This window comes from Leptinotarsa decemlineata, unplaced genomic scaffold, assembly GCF_025532065.1.
Source record: "Leptinotarsa decemlineata unplaced genomic scaffold, Ldec_3_MD MMD2_tig00026328_RagTag_RagTag, whole genome shotgun sequence".
NCBI classification, from domain to species: domain Eukaryota; kingdom Metazoa; phylum Arthropoda; class Insecta; order Coleoptera; family Chrysomelidae; genus Leptinotarsa; species Leptinotarsa decemlineata.
Window position 1 is genome coordinate 1,163,921 of NW_027412688.1, and position 25,605 is coordinate 1,189,525.

General features: G+C 33.6%; 1 protein-coding gene and 1 long non-coding RNA gene across 3 annotated transcripts in view; one reads left to right on the forward strand and one right to left on the reverse strand.

The window, feature by feature from the left end:
• Nucleotides 1–25,605, forward strand: part of LOC111517930 (uncharacterized) — a 44,637-nt gene that overhangs the window by 930 nt on the left and 18,102 nt on the right. For both annotated transcript variants that reach the window (XR_002723878.2, XR_002723877.2), the window contains exon 2: nt 17,629–17,770. This is a non-coding gene — a long non-coding RNA (uncharacterized lncRNA). The remainder of the gene's footprint in view (nt 1–17,628; nt 17,771–25,605) is intronic.
• Nucleotides 398–24,442, reverse strand: Syx6 (Syntaxin 6). Its single transcript, XM_074182175.1, has 7 exons — nt 24,216–24,442; nt 23,063–23,237; nt 19,818–19,907; nt 12,797–12,856; nt 12,509–12,741; nt 7,572–7,666; nt 398–6,255 (listed from the first exon to the last, which is right to left on the reverse strand). Exons 1-7 carry the CDS (start codon nt 24,248–24,250, stop codon nt 6,179–6,181), a joined length of 765 nt encoding a protein of 254 aa, XP_074038276.1. The 5' UTR covers nt 24,251–24,442; the 3' UTR covers nt 398–6,178.

A 25,605-nucleotide genomic window follows, 5' to 3' on the forward strand; every position in this document is an offset into this window, starting at 1 on the left:
GGTATTTATTGATATCGTTTTGATTTTCTGCTTCTTTGTTAATTCCTGGGGTATAATTTTAGGAGAGATTGGGAAAAGTTATGGCTTTCTACTTCCAAATAAAGGAAAGAAGCAATCTATTTCAAATAATTACCTAAGTCTAGACTTTTCTGCATGATATCTACAGATATTTGTATAGTTTATTTTGGAATTAATTGCTTTCTTCCTTCGTTCGGAAAATTTCCTCATTATTTGTATAAAGAAAGGGAAGTAGGAAGCAAAAACTTTTCAATCTATCCTAAAAATATACCCCTTTCAGTTTATCATTGTATCGTAATCGTTTTTAGGAAAAATACCTGTTTCTCCAGAATTAATCATTTATCTAATAAAATCGAACTTTCTGATTAAGGAAAAACAATTTCACTTGCTATAAATAAGTTTTTTATTTTTTATTTCTCAATATAAATAACAGGATCTAATAGATTACATGTTCAATAAAGGAGAGTACTACATATTTCTCATATAATTTCATAAACCTAATTACACAACACACGATAAACACTGTGTCTATGGATAAGAATCGGAAAAAATTTCAACCTCTCAAACTCAAGTCTTTCTATATTGCACTGGTAACACCAATTAATCCATGACACAATGCATGTATTCTGAAAAAATAAAGTGCAACAACTTCTAGTTACATTTAGATTCAGTTCATGTCAACTTGAACGAAAATTCTAATTCAAAAAAGTTAGTTAGTGATGAATTGGTTCCCTAGTTTTTTTAAGTAATTATATTGGGAATGAGTATTTTGACCATATAACTAAAAATTAAACATCTCAAATGATATTCAAGGACAATCATTAAATTTTGGATTAGGCATAGTCTATGAGCTCCCGCAGAAGTTAAACCAACAAATGGTTCGAAATCACGTTTAAAAGTTAGTCTGTAGATTAATTTTTGACAAAAACATAAAATTATATTTCAGGAATAGGTGAAATTTTGGATAAGCTGCACTTGAATAATGCCATTGCCTATATTGTCCTCGTCCAAAGGCCTTACAACTAGGCACCTTCCCGCTATCACGAAGGGAGGAATCAACGAGTGGAAAATACCCTTCTTTATTTAGCATTCCTTGTTCTAACACGTTCGGAATTTTACCTTTTCTTCAAAATAAACTTGTAACCCTAATAATTAATAGAAAATAAAAATTCATAAATAAACTATATACATAAATACAAATGAGTGATTACCATATAGGCATAGATCACATATACTAATGCCTTATGTTTTATTATAGTCCTAGTATCCTCTCCCAGACTATTGCTCAAACGCCCAGTTCAGCCATCCCTTCATCAGCAGCGGTGAGCTAGCAGCTTACCAGTTATCCTTCCCGTTCGTTCCTCACTACATTTACAAATCGAATCCATCAGTTCCCCCTTACGTTCTCTCCTCTTAATGTGACCTCTCCATTTTCTCGTTCCATGTCTTCTCTTCAGTCGCGCCGTCTAATCCTGTCGCTGTCCATGCATCTTTCAATCGCGTACTCTGCCGTTTCAGGCTCCCCATAACGTCAAATCCAGGCCCAGGTCAAATCTGAAAAGGTATCCGGGGAAGTTACCATGTACCGCGAGTAGTTGGACAGCCGTATGTGTCAGATTTAATTAGTCATACCCAACTGCTCTACAGAACCTGTAGGTCAGCCGCCCAGTCGTCCCAGCTTCCCATTTCCGCTGCCACTCTTCCTGGTGCATTCTTTGATTCTCTTCCTCTACTCATTCTCACTGTCCATCTTCCTGATATCCCAGGTAATATTTTCTTTGCCCATCTCGTCTGCCGGCTCATCATGGGCTTTTTTCATTGTCTGGATTGTTGTTCCCATGGCCTCTGTCCCAGATTATTCTAGTCCGTGCTCCCCTTGCATTTCCTTCTTCAATAATTCGTTGGATTCTCGCTACTCTTGCTCTTTGTTCTTCGTACTTTCATTTGTTCCACAGCTACAGCAGAATCACTGATTACTGACACGCCATCATTTACATCCCATATTCCACTCACTCTCTCAATTGCTATCAGTTCTGTCTCATTCACACTGCTTTGTCGGGGGATCCTTTCATTCCCCAATACCCATTCATTCTCATTCTGTTCATACGCCCAGCCTATGCCTATTCTTCCGTCTTCCATTCTTGCTCCAGCATCCACATACACTTCAATCATTCTTTCATCCACCCTCTCCTCCTGCAACATGCTTTGCAGCCAGGGGAGTATTAGGTAGTCTGAAAAGTTCGTAGACTAACACACAGATGACGCTACTAGTATGAAATCCATCTGATTTTTAGTTAACCCCAATCTTCAAATGACACGTATACAAATTTCACAGCTGACGGAACATTAGTTTGTGGGATAGAACATTTTGAGTGAAGCAACTTTTGATAAATTGAAGAAAATGGATGAAAAGGAATGTCGTTTTTTAAAAAAGTATTGCTTTTCGGCGAAAAAAATACTGTTGAACCTAAGACTTGGTTAATAAACATTATTTGGACTTTGCACCAGGGAAATTTCCAGAATTACAGCCCTATAAAGTTTCCGTAAATTGCAACTTTTCAGCTTTCTTTTTGCACAATACTAACTATTCAAAAACAAGTATTTATTCAACAGATCACCTACACACCTCTTTGTCACTTTCTCAGTTCAATAATCAACATTTTTTTCTATAAAATCTTGATTCAACAAAGGATTCGTTTTCTGGTGACATCACTCCATTTTAAGGTTATATACTAGTGACATTTCGGAATAGCGGTTGGTAACTGTCACCGACTTCCATAGCTTCAGCGCTATGGTATCATAAGGAAACCTTTGAAACTTTTTGAATCATCTAAAAAATAGAAAGCAGTGCGTTAGCTCGAATGGAAGCATTTCTAACTTAGAGCCTATAACTCACGGTGTTCCTCAGGGCTCCGTTCCATTTTTTATATACAATTCAATTATATTTGTCGAAACTATTTCCATCGTTTAACCAATAGTTGTTTCTTAGTAGTTATAGACGGGGTACATTGCTTTCATCCTAACTGAAAAGTTGTACAAAAGCATTGGAGCTCTGTTTCTGTTTAGATAGAAAAACTGGCATATTTTTACCCTTTCACTATATTTGAAAGTATTTGATAACAAAACCTGAATAATATGGTTTGGCCATTCTCTTTGAGGTCTGACAACATCCTGCATAATAGTGATAGTACAAAATTGAACTATCAAAATTATTCCGCAATGCATACGACTTGGTTCATTTTGCTATAGGTTAATGTTAATTCACTTCTTGAATCCATTCTCCACATAAAATGGCACCAAAAAACAATTGAAAATTTCAATAATGGAGGCAAAACACTTGATTTGGAATTGAAATTTTGATAAGTGATGCCAACTATGACGTTAACCTCAAAAACGTAAAATGAAGAGATTTATCGCCAGAAAGCAGCTCCGTGAATTAATTAAGTTTTTATGGGAAAAATGTTGATTATTGAACTGAAAAACGTCAACGAAAGTGAAATAAGATGTAAGTACTCTTTTTTTTAACGGGTGCAGCTTATCCGAAATTTCACTAAATTATGATCCTCTGAAAACCCTCAACAGATTTCACATACTTTGAGGCAACACAATATAAATTCTACCAGATCATAAGAACTCTCCAAATAATCAACGTTCACATTTTCACCAACACCTCAATAATTATCGTCATGAAATTTGATCTATTATTTATACAGGGTGTATCATAAGGGACGATTTGCCTGCAACTGTCATACTTCATGAAAAGTTTATGAATGCAAGCCTCAACTTGCTTCGCTTTTCTAAAAAACAAGCGACGAAAGTTTTGATAACGAATTGTTTTTTTTTATTAGATTTCTGAGTAAATCTTCCCAATTCTTTTTATGTAACTCGGTATAATTGATTGCAAATCGCTAGTTTGTAAGTTTAATATTGATATTACAACTCATAGCACCAACCAGGTTTTTCCAGCTTCAAAATATGAAATTTAGTGGTATTGATCACCGACTTACTTTTGATTAACCCAAAAAACACATCGGCCTTTTTTTAAATTTGTTTTCAGGGTAAATAACAACTGTTAAAAACAATGAAGGCAAAACTTTAATGTCACAAAGATCAGGGGAATATAAGTTGAAATGGTTCTTTTCCTAAATTTCATATCGGTCAGCTGGCAGAACATTCCTCAAAAGAGTATAAGAGCATAGTAGTTTTTTAATGAGATGGCCAACGACCATGATGTGTTACAATTGGAGGAGAAAATTTTGAAACTCGTTCTTTTGGAATGCTTGGAAATTAATTGATTCAGGATTGACTTTGAATGCTTCTTCTGCATTGAATTTTTTCTGATGATGATGGAATTGATAATTAACTAAAAAATTCAACAGTACATGGATTTTTATCAAATATCAACCATATCCATCACACAACTTATGATAAACCCTGTAGTTATATAATTCTTCAACCAGTTTATGGCAAAATAAATATCTATTTATACTCGTAATTGTGTTATGGCACATGTTACAGTTTCCTGGGTCCTTGTCTCAAATATAGAAATCTTATTTGGAGCATATTTTTTGGAAAACCCAATTTTAAACAGATTTTTTTTAAAAGGTTTCAAGGTGAAACATTTTTTGGACCTGAAGGCTAACAAATTTCAGTTTATCAACATTATGAAATGACACTTATGATAACAATTTCTCAATAATTCCCAAAAACTTGACAGAATTAAAAAAAAACTCCGTTGGGAATATCCAAAGATTTTTGATTTGGAAAAGTTGGTTTCGTTTGTTGAAGAGACCAAAAAAACTGGTGAAGTCACATGAAAATGAACACAAAAAATTACAACAAAACGTACAACCTAACAACAGTACCAATACTTAAAATTATTTTTTCTGCAACAACTTTTAGCTTTTATTAGGAGCCGCTTCAGCTTTTTTGATGGGTTATTGAAATTACTTGACTATGGTTAACCAGTATTTTGTTAACAAATGATATCTTCGCTTTGAAAAAGCTAGCAGAAGACTAGCAGAGATATTTTCTCATGACATCTTTGAAACTACCATCAATATTGATTAGTCTCTAATGTATTTGATTCCTGAAACTTCTACTGGAATTAATTATATGCAAAGATATCAGTTTTTCAAAGAAATTTATTCTCCTACATGTTCAGTCGATGAAAAAGGTATTATGTATTAGTTTGAGAAGAAATATGGATTCTATTCTAAACTTGCTCTTCACAGAAACAAATAATAATTCACTATCATATGATGAAGTTTGCCAATATTTTTTCTATAAGTTATATAAAAAATAGACCTTGTAGACTTTCACGGCTGGTGTCATTGTTTTGGTATCAACTGTTGATACTTATTAACTATTGATACATCAAGAAGAGTACTTAGACCACTCCACTGAAGATGATTGCCGTAGTTGAAACGATTGCAGATTGTAACCAAAGAAGATCATGGCAAAACCCGGAAAACGACCAAAACATAAACAAAATTGTTCTATTAAATATGGAAAAGCATAGAATATGAAAAGTAAAAGTTATTTGATGGAGTTCAAGAAAACAATCAGATGGAAAAAGAAAAATATAGTTTCACGAAGGAAATAGGGAAAAGAAAATCCTTTACGGAACAAAAATTTAAGAAAAAAGTAAAAAAGGGCGAAGAGAGGGAAAAGTTATGACACAATTTTGCTAATAATGGAACAGAAGTTGTAACATCAATAATTAATTAGTGCGAAAAGTTTTTTTTAATTAATATTCAAGGAAAAATTATATCACCCACAAATCTAAGGACATTCCTGCAGAGGAAAAAAATCAGTAAGATGAAGATAAAAATAAGAAAAATTTAAAAATTTTCAAAGAATTATTGGAAACATTCCATTTGAAATGATTCAGAAACTTTGAATACAAATTCATGAATGAGGTTTCCATATTTCCACCCAAAACTAATGTATCCTATTGTTATTTATTTTAAACATTCTAGTTTCATTTGTATATAATGAAAATAAATAAATAATACCTATGTTAAAAAATACCTAGTACAATATTAACATAAAAAAGATATTATGTGCCATTAAAAAAATGTGATTGGTAAAAAATTAATTTGTACTTATAAACAAACGTTTTCACTAACAATGCAATTGACAAGACTGATAAAAATAATCACAGTATATAAAATAAAGATATCACAATTATCAGAACTACTACCAAAATGAATATGACAGTCCACTGTCTTCCATCTAAAAATAAAAATATGGATTAGGTTGTTTATTATCATCATTGAGTTGTTTCAAAAGTTTTGTTCATTTCAATGTCATGTGTTGATTGTTTTTTTGCTTATTTTTACTATAGTTGACCGATTTTCGGACAATTTTTCTTACGAATTCAAATTGAACCAAAGCACTGTTGAAATAGCCCGAAAAATTTACAAGGCATTTGGCAATGATAGTGATAATAAACGCACTGTTCGGCGTTGCTTTCCTAAATTTCGTTCCAGAGATTTTTGCCTCGAAGATGAACCCCGAAGTGGTCGACCTACAATAATCCAGGACGAGGATTTGTTACGTTTCAAGATCTGTTCTTCTTTGCTTTTGCGCAACTAAAACGATCTTCTTATTTAGATCAGAACGTGTGATGAAAATTTGATGCTCTACGACAGGAGACATCTAGGACAGTGGTGGCACTTCCCAAACGCTAAAACCCACCAAAAAAGGCTATGGTTACTGTATGGTGGTCAGCGGCTGGCCAACCAGGCCAAATCATTACAGCAGAGTTCTTTCGTGAGAAAATCGACGAAGTGTACCGAAAATTGCGTCAGCAGCAGTCGGCACTGGTCAAGAGTCCGATCCTGCTCCACGACAACGCCCGTCCGCACGCTTCACAAATCACCGTCCAAAAATTAAACGAGTTGAGCGTCGAAGTTCTGCCTCAGCCACCATATTCCCCAGATCTCTCGCCAATCGACGACTATCCTTTCAAATACTTCGACAACTTTCTCACCGCCAATCAGGACCGGGAAAAAACGGCCTTCGTCGACTTCACCGAATCCCACAATTTTTATGCTGACGGAATGAATCGACTTGTGTTACGTTGGCAAAAGTGCGTTGATTCAAATAGTACTTATTTAAATTGAATTGAATAAGAATTCACTGAGATATTACAGTCTGAAGTAGACTTATAAAAACGGACAAAACTTTTGAAACAGTCTAAAAGAACGTTTGAAGTTTGACAGATTGAAATATGGGGATTTTTCGAGGTATTTTTCACCTGAAATTCAACACACAAATCAACAACTATTGATACATTCATACACAAAATCTTTTAAGAAAATAACACAAATATTGAGAATAATGAAAAATTAAAATACTATAATCGAAACTAAATTGAATTTTCTTTCAAATTTATTTAATTTTTTAAACATTTTCAGGTTTGACTATTAAACTTACCACGTTGATGATTTTGAGAAATTCAATATTTTTGGTGATTTATTGAGTTCAAAAATATATTTGTCATATCTGTCCCTGTACGTTCCTTTATTACTATGAATTAGACTCACCATTGGATAATCGCAAGACTTTGGCAACCTTTTTCATTGTAGAATCCAATTTGGAATCAGTATTTTCAAGTTCGGTCCCAAATTCATCCAACATTCTGAAAAGTCATAACATGTAAGTTTTTTCAACTCCGAATTTGTTTCTTATTTCCCTTTCACACAAGCAATAATAGGGGAGCCCAAGCACGGATTTCGGGATTTACTAAAGCGCGGCAGATTAATATACAGGGGGATACCTTGTACCCGGTTAAGTACCTCTACCAAATATGAGCTCCATATATAAGGCCGCCTGTGAGTGATAAAGGATCAGATTAGTAAAAAAAAAATGATCATCAGAAATACTGGAGCGCGTCAGATTAAGGTGGGGTGAGTTAATTACCTGCTAAAAAGTGTATATTCCAGTAATCTGACAATTTGAGAGTGACGTAAAGAAAGGGGAGGGCAGCAAAGTTGTAAAAAAATAACGTCATTTCGACATTCTCGAGCGTAGCTTTTTTTTTATTTTGAAGAAAATAATTCAAGGATAACGAAAAATATATAATCTGACGATTTCCGCAAGCCGAAATAACAAAAATTCGTCGATAAAGTTTAATGTGTGCAGCTGTGTGATACCTATATTTCCTTCTCCAAGTTTCTATTCCTCTATTCTCTATTCACTTTTTCTCTATCCATTACTCTCTCACTCCGTCCCCACTCTGAATTATGTTGCCATGGCGCCATCACAGCTGATCACAGAGACTCGTTCGTGATGAAGATGATTAATTAATCAATTAATTGATGGATGTAGCCGTTATTACGTGGTAGGAAATCACAATAAAGAAAAGAGAAATTAAACTTTCTATGTTTTTTACCACTTTTATTTGTAACTAACGTTACAGTTTCATCTTTATAAAGGACGAAACTGCAGTAACGTTAGTTACAAATAAATGTGGTAAAAAACATAGAAAGTTTCATATCCCTTTTCTTCATTAATTAATCAACTGATTATAAAAAATTAAATTTTTTTGGCATTTTTTTACAATTATTTTCTTATAAATACAATACAATACAAAACATACACTTATTTATTTGCATGCTATTTTCTGAGCTTTTCAATTAAGTTCAATGAATTTGAAAAAAAAAATTAAAAAAATATTGTTTTTGTCAGATTAAGCGAATCCCTCTAGATAATCGTCAGATTATGAGACAGCACGTCTAAAACATAAAGATGAACCATATATATATTAATCTGACGCGCTTGAGTATTTCAAAATGGCGAATTTTTTTTGCACATTATAATAATGGCCGCGAGTTTGCGTCAGATCGTAATCGTCAGATTATTGAATGAGAGCTTTTTTTGTTGCACTTAATACTCCCTTAGAAAATCTGACGCGCTCGATTGATTTTTTTTCTTTTCACTTTTAACCCTTACGTACAACCACCCACATCATGCAAATGATCATATTAGCATACCAACATTATTAAAATACGTAGGACATTGATGCTATCAATATCTGACGTGCTCGAGTATGTCCATGCAACAGTATTATTTTACATATTTAAAAATCTATAGCCGTTTCCCCCACCGATGAAAAGGTATATATTATATAACATTTTTTTGAATTGAAGGGGTTATATTTTTAGGAGTGATTAATTTTTGGGAAAGAAAGTTTTTGCCTTTCTACTACTCCATCTTGATACAAAAAAAGGATGAGGGAATCTTCCAAAGAAAGGAAGGAAGTAATCAATTTGAAAATAAGTAACTCTATACATGGATGTGTAGATCATGCAAAGAAGTAACTTTCAGACACAAACTGAAAGAAAGTCCTCCTGAAACAGCTCATATAAACATTGAATTACACGAAAGAAAAAAATTATTTCGAAACAAATACTTCTATATGAACATTGAATTATACAAAAGATACTTTTCTCTATTCAGTTTGTATTTCAAAGATTCGTTGTGGAATAAAAATCAGATATCATTCACATGAGTTCTACTTTAAATGAATGGTAACAAATTGCACTTACATGGAACACTGTCATCCTCACTGGTATACATCAATGTTTCGCCCTAAGACACTTGCCCCAAGGCTCTTCAGTACCAAATTGAATAACAGTATAGAAAATACACACAATTCATTCACGAAATACGATTTTTAATGTCACGGAATAAGCTTGATCTGCTTATGTCATCGATGACATCGTAATGACATTCATTCACCTATTCGATTCAATCCCAGCCAAGAGGAATCTTATTTGAATTGAAGGGGTTATATTTTTAGGAGTAATTAATTTCTTTCTTTCCCAAAAAAAACATTTTTTTCTTCTTATCAACTAAGCTTTGCAACCTAATATGTCTCAATGACGCTCGAGTAAATCCCCATTTTGCATCTTGGGCTCCCCTGCTACAAAGTGATAAAAATAATATAATGACAGTTTTTTTACAACAAAAGTATAAAAAAGTTGAAAGAACTTTATTTCTGACAAGGATCTTCTTCAACAACTAATTTATTTTTTGTACTTTGTTGAATTGAGTCAATCGAAACTAATAATGAATGAGTAAGATTTGATTTGGTGTGACTCAAACTCACTATGTTTTAACTTCAGCAAAACTAACATTCTATCATTTAAATTTGTGCACGGAAATTTCTGCCTTCAAACTCATATGATAGAAAATAAACAATCTGCTAAATTCTTGGGAATTTGGATTGAAAACCTTCTGAAATTTGAAGATCATATAAAATATCTGAACAAAAAACTTTCATCTAGCTGTTATGCCATTAGAGTTATCACTAAAGAACTGGGAGCAACTGCTGGTAAAACTGCGTACTACGCTTTAATTGAATCTCACTTGAGATATGGTGTCGTTTTGCAAAAAAGAGCAGTGAAATTCATCTACAAAGCCAATATTAGGGACCATTGCAAACCCCTATTTATCAATAATAAATTACTGACTATACACTGCATTTTTATCTTGGAAACAGTAAGTCTCATATTTAAAAGAAGAGAATGCTATAGATCAGAAAATACCTACTTTACCCGTCAAATTCACGACATACCTCTGCCTATTCCAATAACAACGTCAACAAAACATTCTGTTTTGTTTGAGAGTCGGAAGATTTTCAACCATTTACCTACCGAAATGAAAAGTATAGTGAACTACAAGGTATTCCGTAACCGTGTAAAAGAACTTTTGCTCTTAAAAGCGTATTACAGCTTGGTCGAATATTTTGAATACAGGCTTTGAGACCAGCTTCTGATTTAGGTTTTATTTTTTGAACTTTTTACAGTTCTGGAAATTTTACATAACTTCGACTATTATATTTTATTATATTTTTATTTTGTCTGCACCTGTTATTTTTATTTTTCTTTATAATTACTTGATAACTTGTATTTCATATATATATATATATGTATATATATATATATATATATATATATATATATATATATATATATATGTGTATGTATGTGCATATATGTGTTATATATGTGTATGTATATATATGTGTATGTTATTTTGTGTAATAGTATTGTTTTCATATGCTTTGTCAATAAGATTTTTTTTCTTAGACAATAAAGTACAGTGATTGATTGATTGATATTGGAAGGTATTTATAACCATATAAAGAGATTTTGAATCATTATTGCTTTGGACTGGATAAATCAATACACTTGCCAGGTGACAGGAGTTCCTTTTAAAGAGTTTTACAGCTTGCTTGTCCAACATACTATAAATCCCAGCCTCCATTACTTTTCGTAATGTCATATGGTTTTACATGTTCAACAGTGGTTGTAACATTTAAGTGTGAGTGAATTTTGTTTAACGTGGAACATGGAAGAGTAATTTCCTTTTAGAAATATAAACAAATGATTATTTAAGCACTTAACAGTGGATTTGACACAATTTTTTTGTATTGGCTTCTGAACAGTTCTTCCATTCCATTCGATGTGGTGTCTTTGTTTACCAATGTCCCACTGGAAGATTCTCTGAGGGGGTTAGCCTACATGTTCCCAAATAACGTCGTCGAACTCTTTGGAGCATGTCTCACAGGAAGTTACTTTCAATGGGGGGAAACTTCTATGAGCAACTAGATGGCGTTGCGATGGGGGGTCCACTTAGCCCAGTATAAATTATTTCATAGAACGGTTTGAAGGAAAGGCGATAGACACTTTTGAATTGTGGATGACACCTTCGTCATCTGAAAATATGGAAGAGACGCCCTGAACCGTTTCCTAAACCACTTGAACTCCCAACACCCGAGCATAGAATTCACCATGGAGATTGAGCAAGACCAACAGATAGCTTTCCTAGATGTACTAGTAGATCGATGTGGTACTAGGCTAACCCGCAAAGTGTATCAAAAACCCACACAGACAGATAGATACTTGCACGCACTATCGAACCACCATCCTAGCCAAAAGAGTGGACTCATCTCCACTCTCACGGAACGGGCTCGGAGAATATGTGAACCAGAACATCTGGAAAGGGAACTGAAAGATGTATCTTTGAGTTAAAAGTTATTGAGACCAAAATAAAGTCTAAATTTTGAACTTGGAGATTGACTAAACTAACTAAATATAAGGATATACTTATTTTCTCGGGGTTGCAATCCTTTAACCTCCTGCAAAAATTATTCAAACTAAGTTTTTCATTGGTAATCGTAAGGAAAATCTCATATTGCCTAACTAATATACCAAGAGACTTCAAAAACTTCTAAAAAACAAATGTATCAGTAACTATCAAGCTTTTTGAACGTAACTGGCAGTTATCAATAATTGAATATACTGATTCATCATTTATATTTGATTTGCGGCCCACTTTGAAATGGGTGGTATAAAAAATGTTGAAATTTCATCTGGTAAGGTTTTGAATCGAGGGTGAAATACTGTTTTGTTTTCTTCAAAAGAACGCAAGAAATGTTTCAGTAGTTGTTGACCGAAAAACATTTTATACTAACCCTGCTTGTTCATCTAACTCAACTCGTATATGCCTCGAAACTGTCTTCAACGATCCCAATGAATCACCAATCGCTTCCAAGTGTTCTTCCTGCTGCTTGGTCAGGTACTGCTGCTGATTGAGAGTTTCATTCAAAAACTGCCGCTGCGGACTGTCCAGATCATTCTCCAGCTTTGAATACTTTGTAGAGCTGTGAGAATTGGTGATTCTCACAGGGCTATTATCTAATAGAGGCTGAAAATGATATAATAATTACAAAAAAAAATATAGGGAGTGCTAGGGAGTTTACCTGTCTGGCAATGCGATCCCTTTCTCGATTTCTACTCATGCTTACTTTTTCTTTCATCAACTGAAACAAAAAACTGGAGTAACAATATTTCTTAAAAAATTACCAGAGGAATTACTTGAGATATTCATATTTTTTCACTGGATACTTTTATTCCTTAGGATATAAAGCATCATTTCTATATTTCTCAAAAATTATATACAACATTCAGGATTGAACTAAACATTTGAAAATTTTCTAAAAACAATAGTGCTGTAACGACAATTAAAAAATAAATTTAGGTAATGAGAAGCTGTAACTCTGCATGGTTATTCATTAGTCTCCATAATAAATTGGTAGTAATTGTCGATTTTTTTTATATATTAACTGAGTTGAATGAATCTTTCGCAAATAGAGTGTTGATGTTTGCCTTCATATTGTTGCGTTTTCCCCGTGGGTTTATAATAATAATAATTTTTATTAGTCTCAAGAAACACACAGTTTTTAGACATGTCAATACAATTTCTAAAATAGGTTTGAGAGGGTAAGATTTGTCAATATAGTTTTTAAAAATGTTTGTAGATAAATTAGATTTACAAAAAAAAAATACAAGTTAACAAGATAAAATTCCATGGGAAAGAAAATTTTTGGCTTTCTACTACTCCATTAATTAATTAATATTATATTTATAATAATAATAAGTTACTTATTTTCAAATTGATTACTTCCTTCCTTTCTTTGGAAGATTCCCTCATACCTTTTTTTGTATCAAGATGGAGTAGTAGAAAGCCTAAAACTTTCTTTCCCAAAAATTAATCACTTCTAAAAATATAACCCCTTCAATTCAAATAAGATTCCTCTTGGCTGGGATTAATCAAATAGATGAATGAATGTCATTACGATGTCATCGATGACATAAGCAGATCAAGCTTATTCCTTGACATTAAAAAATCGTAATTCATAAATGAATTGTGTGTATTTTCTATACTGTTATTCAATTTGGTACTGAAGAGCCTTGGGGCAAGTGTCTTAAGGCGAAACATCGGTGTATACCAGTGAGGGTGACAGTGTTCCATGTAAGTGCAATTTATTACCATTTATTCAAAGTAGAACTCATGTGAATGATATCTGATTTTTATTCCACAACGGATGTTTGAAATACAAACTGAGCAAAGGAAAGTATTTTCTGTATAATTAACTGTTCATATAAAAGTATTTGTTTCGAATGATTTTTTTTTCTTTTGTATAATTCAATGTTTATATGAAAGTAGCTGTTTCAGGAGGACTTTCTTTCAGTTTGTGTCTGAAAGTTACTTCTTTGCATGATCTACACATCCATGTATAGAATTACTTATTTTCAAATTGATTACTTCCTTCCTCTCTTTGGAAGATTCCCTCATCCTTTTTTTGTATCAAGATGGAGTAGTAGAAAGCCAAAAACTTTCTTTCCCAAAAATTGATCACTCCTAAAAATATAACCCCTTCAATTCAAATAAAATTCCAATCTTATAAGACTTGGCTAAAATGTAAAGCCATGAGCTTTTACAAATTATAAACGCATAGCTAACGTAAGTTCGGGAGGTGACCACAAAAGTGGATAACTTCAAAAAGTTGATCAATTTCATATAAAGCATGTTTGGTTAATATTTTCTTCAATAAGTTTTTGAATCTTCTAAATGGCAAGTTACGAAATTCGGCAGATAAGGCATTGTATAGCCTAATTCCTATATTATCTGTTCTTTTCAACCTATTAGCTGTAGCAACACGGTTTGATTTATTTCTTATATCATGTTGGCATGAGCAACTTCATTCAACAAGCTTTGTTGAACAAGAAGCAGATTTGCATAGACAATAACTGAATATAGGGTCATTATTTTTTAAGTTTTACAAATATTGGTCGACACTTTTCATCATAATTGGCAGAGATTATGCTTCTTACTGCAGATTTTTGAATGACAAATGTTCTATTAAGATGTACCTTTGATGCCTTATTCCAATTGATTATACCATACCTAAGGACTGAATGAAAAAGAGAATGATATGTTGCAAGTGCCGCACTTTGATTTACTATTTTTTTAATTCTTCTGATAGCAAAAACCATCTTACTAAGTTTACTACACATGTTATTTATGTGATCTATCCATTTCAGGTTGGAATCTATTTGTACTCCCAAAAATTTGGTGGAATTTTTGTTATCTCGATTTAAGCAAATTGTTTCAAAAGTTAGAGTTTCTGTTTTGTTGTTCATTGAGAATCAAGTCATTTGGTGTGAACCATGATCGAGCTTTCTCTAATATGTCAGTATGGATCATATGAGGATCATCTATTTTATATATTTTTTTGCCCAAGGTTGCATCATCTGCATACAATATAGTTTCTATGCCTGACGAGTCCATCACGTGAAGTAGGTCGTTGATATATACTAGAAACAGAAGTGGCCCTAATATTGACCCTTGTGGCACTCCTCTTAATATTTTTCTCTTTTCACTTTTGGCATTTCCTAGATTAACAATTTTATGTCTTTTGTTAAGGTATGACTTCATCATGTCCAGGCAGACACCTCTCACTCCGTAGAAATCTAATTTGGCCAATAAAATCGAGTGATTTACCGAGTCGAATGCTGTAAAAACGATCACATATTCATAGGAGTCTTTTATACTATTTGTGAGAAAGTTTGACAATAATTAACTAAACTATACAATTAAACTGAAGTTTATTTAACTGCTACACTAACAATACAACACAAATACTTCAACTGAAACTTCAGACTAATACACAAATGTCTGTCACCTTATTAGATCAATTCGTACCGCACTTTCAACTAGATTTCCCCATCTACTGTTGGTAGTGTTTATTTTATCTTAATGGAAGCCGATAGAAAAGTCTGTGGAAGTCTTTCGAAACGACACGAAAACGACACTACATTTAGAACGATCGAGAAGCGCAAGTCGGGGTATGGTTTACAACAGTACCCCCCCTCCCTGAGGTTGTTCGTCCTGAACAACATTCCAAGTACATGACCCATCCTTCGAGGTGATAATTAGATTCTGTACACCAGATCGTTTATATTTTTGGTTACCAAGTGAGGTCCTTGCTATGGTCTCTGCAATTTGTGATTACGACGTTGGGGTTGGAGTTGCCCTCTTTGAAGCCCACCGACATCGACTTTTTGTAAAATCTTATCTTCATTCTGTCTCTAGAAAGCTGTAACTCGGTTCTGGGAAATTTTTGTATAATTTCCAGGCTTCAGGTCGTTCACATACTCTTAAAAATGTATCTCTTGAGATTCATTGTATGAGCTGCCACATACTAAATCTATCGGAAGCTTCAGTTCTCGACCAGTTAACAACACGGATAGTGTGTAAACTGTCGCGTCATGTTGCCAACAGAAAAAGAGGAACCAATTTATCCCAGCTTCTTTGGTTTTCGGACACAAACATCGAGAGGAAGTTTATTTATGGTGCGATTATACTTCTCGATCATTCCATCGGACTTTGGGTGAAGAGCGGTTGTTCTTGTCTTCTTTATTCCCGACAAAGTCATCATTTCCTTCCACAAAACCGATTCATCCGAGTATAACTCCTGGGGTACTCCCGGTCTGGCAATTACGTTCTGGAGCAGGGCTTCTGCCACCGTTTTAGCCTCCTGGTTGAGTAGGGCTACTACTTCAGGCCATTTGGAAAAATGATCCATCATAACCATAAGGGACCTGTTACCGGATGTGGTCATAGAAAGTGGCCACAGAATGTCAACCGCGATTCTCTCGAAAGGGCACCTACTTAGGTACTTCTCCAGCCTTCCTCTTTGCCTTGTCGTTGGACCCTTTTTCGAGGAGCACAGGTCACAGCACTTAAACCATTCCTCCACGTCTAGGCAGCAATTGACCCAATAGTATCACTCACGCACTCTCGTTAGAGTGCCACCATCGTGGAGCTGTTCGAGTAAATTCGGAATACACGTCTTTGGAAGGATTATCTGGAATTTTTGGGTTCTTCTCCCGGGTTTTTCCATTTCCTTCGAGTGAGTAGGTCATCTCGAATACACATGGAGTCCCATTGGAGGAAATAACCCTTTTCCTGCTGACCGTGCTTGAAAATCTCTTGCCATTCCGGTCTCACTCCTTAGTCAATCCATTCTCGTAGTTTATAAGATTGGATCCTCCTTCTGCGCTACGATGATATGTTGCCTCGTCATGAAGGTAGTGTCAACCTCGGAAGATGTTAACGACTGTACCACCCCATGGTCAGCTTATATCTTTTGTCCGTTTCCCTGGACAAGGGACCCTTACAGGTGGCTACAATAGGAATGAATATACACAACGAAATCAAAGAAATTCATACTGCTGGAACCTCTGGCGTGGAATGAATCTATTGAAAACACTTTTCCAACACCAGAACAAAGGAGATCATTATGGCTGAACAAAATTTGGAAAGACTTATTTCCGTAGACATGTTTTTAAGAACCAAGTATCTGCACCTATTAACCTAGTTTTTGTTGTGTACTTACGGTATAGATTTGATTCCCTTGACCTGGAAGCCATCTTAGCTTGATAGTTCGTGCTAGAAACTGGCGAAAAATGAATCTATTGAAAACACTTTCACAATGATCTCCTGAGGATGCTAACTTGGTTAGCGAAACGAGCGTTGAGAGACCGTAGTTTTGTTCTATTGTTGGGGAAGTGCTTTCAATAGAAATGTATACTGCTTTCGTGTAAGAATATCACTTTTTCAAAACATATTTTGTTGAAGTTCTATATAGAATTGCTTTTTATAGTTGCAGTGTTTGGCCTAGTTTAAATTTTGATATGCAATGTACTTTACAGATTATATATCTAGGTATTTCCTTATATTTTTCAGATTATCCACAAATAACAACGTGATGTTGCTTCATATACTGAAAAAAACCCAGACTGGCTACCTTGAAGAACTTTGAATCACACCAATCTCAATAGGAACAACATGTTATATTTTGTCATTCAGGACCTTTCTAAGTAACAAGGTATGTACCGTAGAAAAAAGTGCCTGTACTCATATGTCCCCATTCTTTTTTTTTTATTATTATATGGAATTCAACATTTCCTTGCATCCTAACATCTTTGATTTGAATTAATTTTAGTCGATAGTTATTCATTCTTTATTTAATAAAATCTCATCAACCACAAGGTTATTAGCGATATGTAAGTTATACATGGTAGGATTGCAATTGTATTTACAACCTCCTTCTCGATTAGCTTGCTGAGGTTTGTATGGAAACCTATTAAGATGGATATATTCTTATTTAAAAAATAGGTCACAATTCTAAGTGTTCAAGGTTTCCATTCTGAAAAATTAAATGTTTTACCATGGGTACCCCAGGGGTCACACTTAGGGCCACTATTTTTTATCATTTACCCGAATAATATCAAGTCGGGCTTTAAATATTGTGAATTTTCCTTATAATAATAATAACCAGTCAACCAATCAGGAAACCAATAAAAATATTGACGCCAGACGTGAAAGCTTACATTCCTATAATTTTATCACACTGTTAGCAATCCAGCTGATTGTTATAAGATCCAGAAAGACCTTATAAGGTTGAATATTACAGTTCGTCCAGCTTATACTTGATTTTACAAAAATGCCGTTGGATTACATTTTCAAAAAATTTCAATTTATTTGCAAAAAACTAAGCCACATTTTTTCTTCAGTTAATTGTTTATACGAAACCTCGTTCATATATTTTCGAAGGCTGAGAAAAAAAGTTTGACCTGAAAGGTCTGGTTTGGGAGAGTTTGATTTATGGGAAAGAATGATTTGGGCTTTCTTCTTCTGCATCTTGATACAAAAAAAAATTAAATTACGTAATTTTATGAACGAATTCAGTAGTCTTTCTTATAATGTTATCCATTTTTGCTACTGAAGAGCCGATAAGGGGAGCGTCTCACGGCGAAACATTGGATGTCTACCAGTGAGGATGACAGTTTTCCATGTAAGCGAGTAAAATTTTATTTCTTTCATTAATTATATTGTGTAGGAATCCTCTGAATGATATCTGATTCGACTCCATCACGAATGTTTAAAAAAAAATCTGTTCTTTTTAAAACCTGTTTTTCCGTTAATCAGCTATCGCCCCCATACGAACGACAACTCTCAGAAGTTGAGAAACTTGTGCGAGCTAAGGACTAACGAGGTCTTACCTTTTAACGTGTGATTCCTAACACGGAATCACACGTTAAACGGAATAGAGAAAAGTGTTTTTCTTATAATTCAGCGTTCATATAAAAGTATTTGTTTCGAAAGTAATTCAATGTTTAATGTTTATATGAAAATAGTTGTTCCGAGCGGATTTTTTCTTTCAGTTTGTGTCTGAAAGTTGCTTCTTTGCATGATCTACACGTCTTTGCATAGAGTTGATGTTTAAAATTGACTGCTTCCTTCCTTTCTTTGGGAGATTCCCACATGTTTGTGTATCAATATGGAGAGGTAGAAAACCAAAACCTTTCTTTTCCAAAAACTATAGATATGTAAACATATCGATAGTATTTGTTACAATAATTAGGAGATACAGTAACGGACCTTGTCCGTTTCTATCTTCATGGCTCGTGAAATAAATAAATAAATGAATAAATAATTAATATTTATGATCTTAGAAAGTTCATAATAAAAAAAAATATAACCCCTTCAATTCATAATAAGGTTATTTATATAGAAATTTTCCCTAAGATAATCAATATATTCTCAGATGAACAGTCACTGCTGAAACTATGAAAATGTCGGATGATTGAAAAGGAATCATTTTTAATATGCAGCAATTAGAATTCCACATTATATTTTTCGTTGTGGGATTAATGACCATTGTCCATTTTGATTTAGTTCCTCACGAAGACTAAAACAAATTTATCACGATTCTCAAATGGATTACACTGCAACAAGTTTTGAATGTAATCATACATAGCTCATTATGACGTTTGCATCAGAGGGGAAACTAGATCGTTACATAATATAAAGTGTATAAATAATTTCAAAAAAAAAAAAAGTTTAAAAACAAACATGTAAAATTCACTCACCTTCACTTCGTTTTTCGTAGAATCAATGAAATGTTTCCTTGTAGTAATCTCCTTGTTATCTATTTTGAACTTGGTAGGATTTTTCTCAACGATATGTGTGGTAAGTTAAGGAATTGAAATGTTCATTCAAGTACTATTATTTCAAATATTTCTCATAAGTTATATGAGAGAACAATATACATATAAACGCGTGCGATCGCTGCTAATCATAAAGTGCTATAGGGCGAAGGCCGGCCATCGACGCGCTGTTAATAGGCAGCCGGCCCCCCGGCCTATACCGCCGCAACCGCTACGTCCCTGCATTTTATATCTGTAATATCATCGAAAATATTTATTTAAGTTATGCTGTGAAGGGCCATATTGATCTATATTAAATGCACAATTTATTTGAGGTACTCAATTGGATAAAGATTAAATGCTGTATTTTTTCAATTTTTTTTTAAATGTTTTATTTTATTGACAAACTCTACAGACCATGGCCCAGTTACAGAGTAGGAAAGGTAAATATCACAATAGATTTGTACATACAACAAAATGACGAAAAAAGTTATAAAAAAAAATATATTCAACAAGAGTATTGATTACAATCGCTTCGTAAATAAGCCATTATTTATCGAGGATAAAAAATGGTTATTGTGGGTTATCCCTAAGAGATAGACATATATATCATCGCGGACTTTTTGTAGACCTTTTTAAGGTGTACAATACTGTAGTACATTTTTTCATCTATCTCATAGAGTTCAGCCATTGTTTGCAGTGTAAACGCAACAAAAATGTTTTTATTTACGACATCACATTAGAAACCTCTAAAATTATTAGTGTTTCTCTACTATATTATGCATCTTATATACATATAAACCTTCCTCTTGAATCACTCTATCTATAAAAAAACGCATCGAAATCCTGTGTAGTGATTTGTTTTTCCTTCTCAACTGTATCGATATTTGATAAGCAATTATGAAAGGCAGTATTTCTTAAGAGAGAGATGAAAACCTTTTTGGTCTTCTACTTCTGTACTGATATATGAAAAGTTTCTGTCTTTCGTGTATTTACATGCAACTTGAGTAAGTTAAAGATAATGTGATCCCACCCATGGACGTAAAATTAAAGTGGAACCAGTTATTTACCAGTAAAGTCTGTGTTTGGGAACATTCTAAGGTCAATCCCTTGAGCTGGGCGTTCCACCAAGACTGACCTAAACTTTATCACCAAGTTCCAATTAGTAATCCAAAATTAAGACCTTTTTCATGAAATAAAACTTGACTCCAAACATTCCAGAATCTAAACTAGTGCAGTATGCTTCAAAAATCGTTTAGTGTTTCCAAATAATTATGTTGACGGAATTCCCGAATGATTGATTTTTACTGTTTACAAATTTCACCAGTTCATGTTGACATTGTTGTTTGTGCATGATATTCATTGAGATAGTGATTTTATAGTTGTATTTGGATTGTATAATAGCAAAAGAATGATAGAGAGTAATAATGGTGCTTTACTGTTGGGTTTTGTAAGCAATTCAATTGTTCTAACCACAATTTGGGCTTTCATAGTTGTTGCTCATTGGCGTCAGAGTGGATATCAAATTGTTTTCATTCAAACAATCATTTGTATAATGAAGACCTATGTGTGGTCGTTCATTAGAGCTGTTTAAACTGATTTTGAATAAAAAATATGATACAACTGACCGATACTTGATGAAAATCCATGAATGTATTCAAAAAACCACTTCAATGTGAAATTTTCCCTTGACAGTTTACAAAATAGCGACACGTGTTTCGCTATATGATATCATCTTCGGGGTTCATATTAGACATCCAGTAAATTAGTTACATTAACAAAATAAGTCAGGATCATATTAAATTATGAAATGAAATAATGCATTCAACATTTAAAGGAATTCCTTTCCATTTCACCATTTGTCAACATCAGTTATAGCTAATAAAGGACAATGAATCTGTTACCTGTATGAGACAAACAAAGATGACATATTTCAGAGGCGTGCTGTTCGTTTTACTTATGTTCCGAGTTCCGAGACATTCTGTGACACATGACATTTTGTGCACCTAACCTATCTTCCTCTATATAAATAAATAACAAAACAACTATTGTTTATGTGGCTTGTGGAGGTGGTATTGAACTATAAGTTATATTTTGCCTTAATTGTTGATTTATAAAGATAATTTTCCTTTTTTAAAGTAGAATATCTAGGTACATATAAATTATTCCAACTTGATATAGGCGCTGTTGCCAATATGTGAATAAGAAAAAAATCCCTTTAAAAATTAAAACCCAACATTTGAAACATCAATTTGTATACTTTTCGAAGTGATTTTGAAAAACTCATGAATTAAACTCAACTTTTTTTTTGTTCAAACTTGCATTTGCTGTAATAACCCAAATTGAGGAACATTCCCCATTGAAATAGTGGTTTCAGGATTTCACTTGATTTTTTTGATATATTAGAAGCTTATATCTATCAACAGTATCCATTCAAAAATGTTCTAATTGTCACTTTTCTCGCCTCTATTTTCAAGGAAATTGGACACCTCCGTAATATAACTTTGTGTAAGAATATTTTTGATTCTTTGCCTTCCTGGTTAGTAGGAAGGAAAGGTGCCTTTGAATGGCCCGTTAGACCTACTGATATAAATATATTGAATTTTTTCAATGTTAAACGCGTTTTTAAGTATTCAACATGGAAAGATACCCAATAACATTAGAAACGGATTTGAGCCGAGAGAGTATCGTTCAAAATCAATGGGTAACTTTTTTTCGGTTTTTAGTTTCTACTAAAAATAACACCCAAATAGAACTTTCATTCTCCAAGCAGGATGTTCATATTAAATTAGGAAATAACAGTTATCAAATTGTCTATCATGATTAAGCAAAAATAAAGAACGCGATTCAGTTGCCTTCTAAATGGGATACAATTTAACCCTCTTTCTTTGCTATTTGGGTGCAATTCATTCGTGAAAGGAGATAATGTTCTCAAAAAACTGACCAGTCTGTGAATTTTTTAACAAGTGCCCCTAGAAAAGAGAACATATAAGTATATTTTTGTTGTTGTGTTGGTCACCCTGCAGAACTCCTGCAGTGAAGTTTTTTTCATTGCACATGTTTACCCCATGTTAATTTTTTGTCAACATAAACCTAATGAAATTCAAATCCCACAGGATAGTTGAGATCATTTAAATATGGAATATGTGGATTTTTTTACTTGCGAGTTTTAATTTAATGAGGAAAAGGATATCAATTGTATCTTCCAAATCTTCCAAGTCCCATTCGATGCTACGCAATGAATTTTTCAGTTCAGTGTTGGTCCATTCTACCTCGTCTTTTGTGATGCAAAGAGAGTCATCTTGGAACTCGGTCCATCTGAGGTATAATCCTCTTGTTTTATTCAATGCTTTGAAGACTTCACTGTAAACAGTGATTATGTATCAATGTAAATTGATGAAAGATAAGTAAAACTATAAAAGCATCAACCAAATAAAAAAGTATAATTTATCTAGTATTTATTGACCTTTCGGGGGTATTTTACCTTCGAAAATCTGCGAAAAATAAATGTAATAGAGAACTTTACAGAAGTGTGAGATGGGCAAACTTTTTCAAATTGAAAGGGGGTATATCTTAAGAATGGATTGGATTTTGGAAAAGGTTTTCACTTTCTACTCTTTAAGTAAAAAATGTGAGAAACTTTCGAAGGAAGGGAGTAATCAAGTTCAAATTAAACTGTACGACGACTATGTATCATGGTTTCCCACATTTTTTCGTATAAAGATAGAGGAGTAGAAAGGCAAAACTTTTATTTAACCCTGCATAAATTCAATATACTTTTTCTTGTAGTATTTGATGATTTTGTCTACAAAAAAAGGGATCTACACGAAAAATGAGAATTAAAACTTCCTATGTTTTTATATCAGTTTTATTTGTAACAAACGTTACTGCAGTTTCGTTGTACACGGACATTTTCAAACAAATACAATTGAAAATGTCTTTGTAGGACGAAACTGTAGTTACAAATAAAAGTGGTATAAAAACATAGAAAGTTTTGATTCTCATTTTTCATGATGATTTCACACCACGAAGTAACGGCTACATCTATCGATCTATTAGATATCTTCACGTTTCACGGGCTAAAAAGTACATCCATCCATAAGACAAGTAACTTGTCTGGGTGTACTAGAAGTTTGCCTTTCTTTACAACTGTATGAAGGTCTATATTACAGTTATTCTTTTCAGATATTTGAAGGTGAAACTTGAAGGGGCAATAAAACCTTCTTGAATAAAATTACTGGTTCAATTACCTAGTTTTTCATGCAATCGACTTGGAAAATAAAAATGCTCTCAGTAATACAGAACATGCAGAGGATTCACTGAAGCTGACAACTAGCTTACTCTTTAACAACAAAAAAAGGATCCTCCAGAGTCATGTCAGTTCAAACGGGAAAGTTTTTTACTTGAACGGGGCAAGGCGAAAGATGAAGAATCATTAAGATGATCTGAAAAAGTGCAAAACTGTGAGCGGAATTTGTCATTAATCCATAATTATGAAAACTGATGAGGAATCAACAAATAATTTGACAATCCACAATAATCTATCAATTTTGACGTTTTGAGAGAAGTTCGTTTTTATTTTTACACCGGTGGGATTCAATTTAGCACTGGAACTTATTATTTAGGTGCGTTTTGTTGGCACTAATCTCATTCAAGTTTTAGTTATTCGTTAGTTATGTTCGAAGTTGGATTTTTGAGCGAAAATTGAAAAAGAATAAAATCAGATTAGTATCATGTTTCATAGGTCGCTTTCTTTTGCTCACGAATTATCTACAAAATAACTAAATTTGTGAATAAAATGTGTTTCGTGATCACGAAACAAAAGAACAAAACGTGCTTTTTCATTATTCAGCTGTCGCGATTTACATCGTTCATCAGATTGGTGAAAAAAACGCTTTTTCTGGCTCGTGCTTTGTAGGGAAAAAAATTACGGGTGAGGGTGCCAGTATGTTCGTGTGTTCAATAAATAGGGACATTAAACTAAACAGTTGAGCCTGAAAGATATGTTCGAGTTCGTTGTTTTGGTGAATATATAAAATGAATTACGTTTCGTTAACGTTTCTTCTTCATGTGATTGCCTTATCTATCCGGGACTATCCGATCAAAAAGTGTTCTGCTCATTCAGTAGTCAAGTGAGGTCTGTAATATAAATGGTGAATTGAAGAGCCGGGCACTATTCACTAACTACTTGATATTTAAATAACACTTCAGTGTGAGATTTCCACTTGCTATCTGTCAACTTTACAGTGATATCATTCACTAAGATTTAGGCATCTGTCAATCATAGTTTCAGGTCGAGAGATAATAGAAATGAGGTTATAATAGTAAGGTTACCTGCGCATAATATCAGTTAATGAAAGAGGCTGAAAGTGATCTTTTGGGATGCATGACACGGATCTTGTCACATGGTTTTTAATTTCCAACTTGTGGAGATGTGCCATTGTCAAACTTCAATTGCTCATTGCTTTGTTCACAATAGTGATCATTTTTCGAAGAAAGGATTTGTAATTATGAAACCAGGGTTTTTTCAGAGGTTCAGGCTGAGCTGAAAAGTAGTTAGACCCTTTGTACTGTACCATTTTCTTATATTCGACAGCGCATCTAGTCCAGAATACATATTTGAGACGGGGATATAATTAACGATAATCTGCTTGAAATAGATTAGTGAGTCGAGCATTTCTTTCTTGTGATCATCCGCCTGTGACAAACCACAACGGTTTGTAAAAAATAA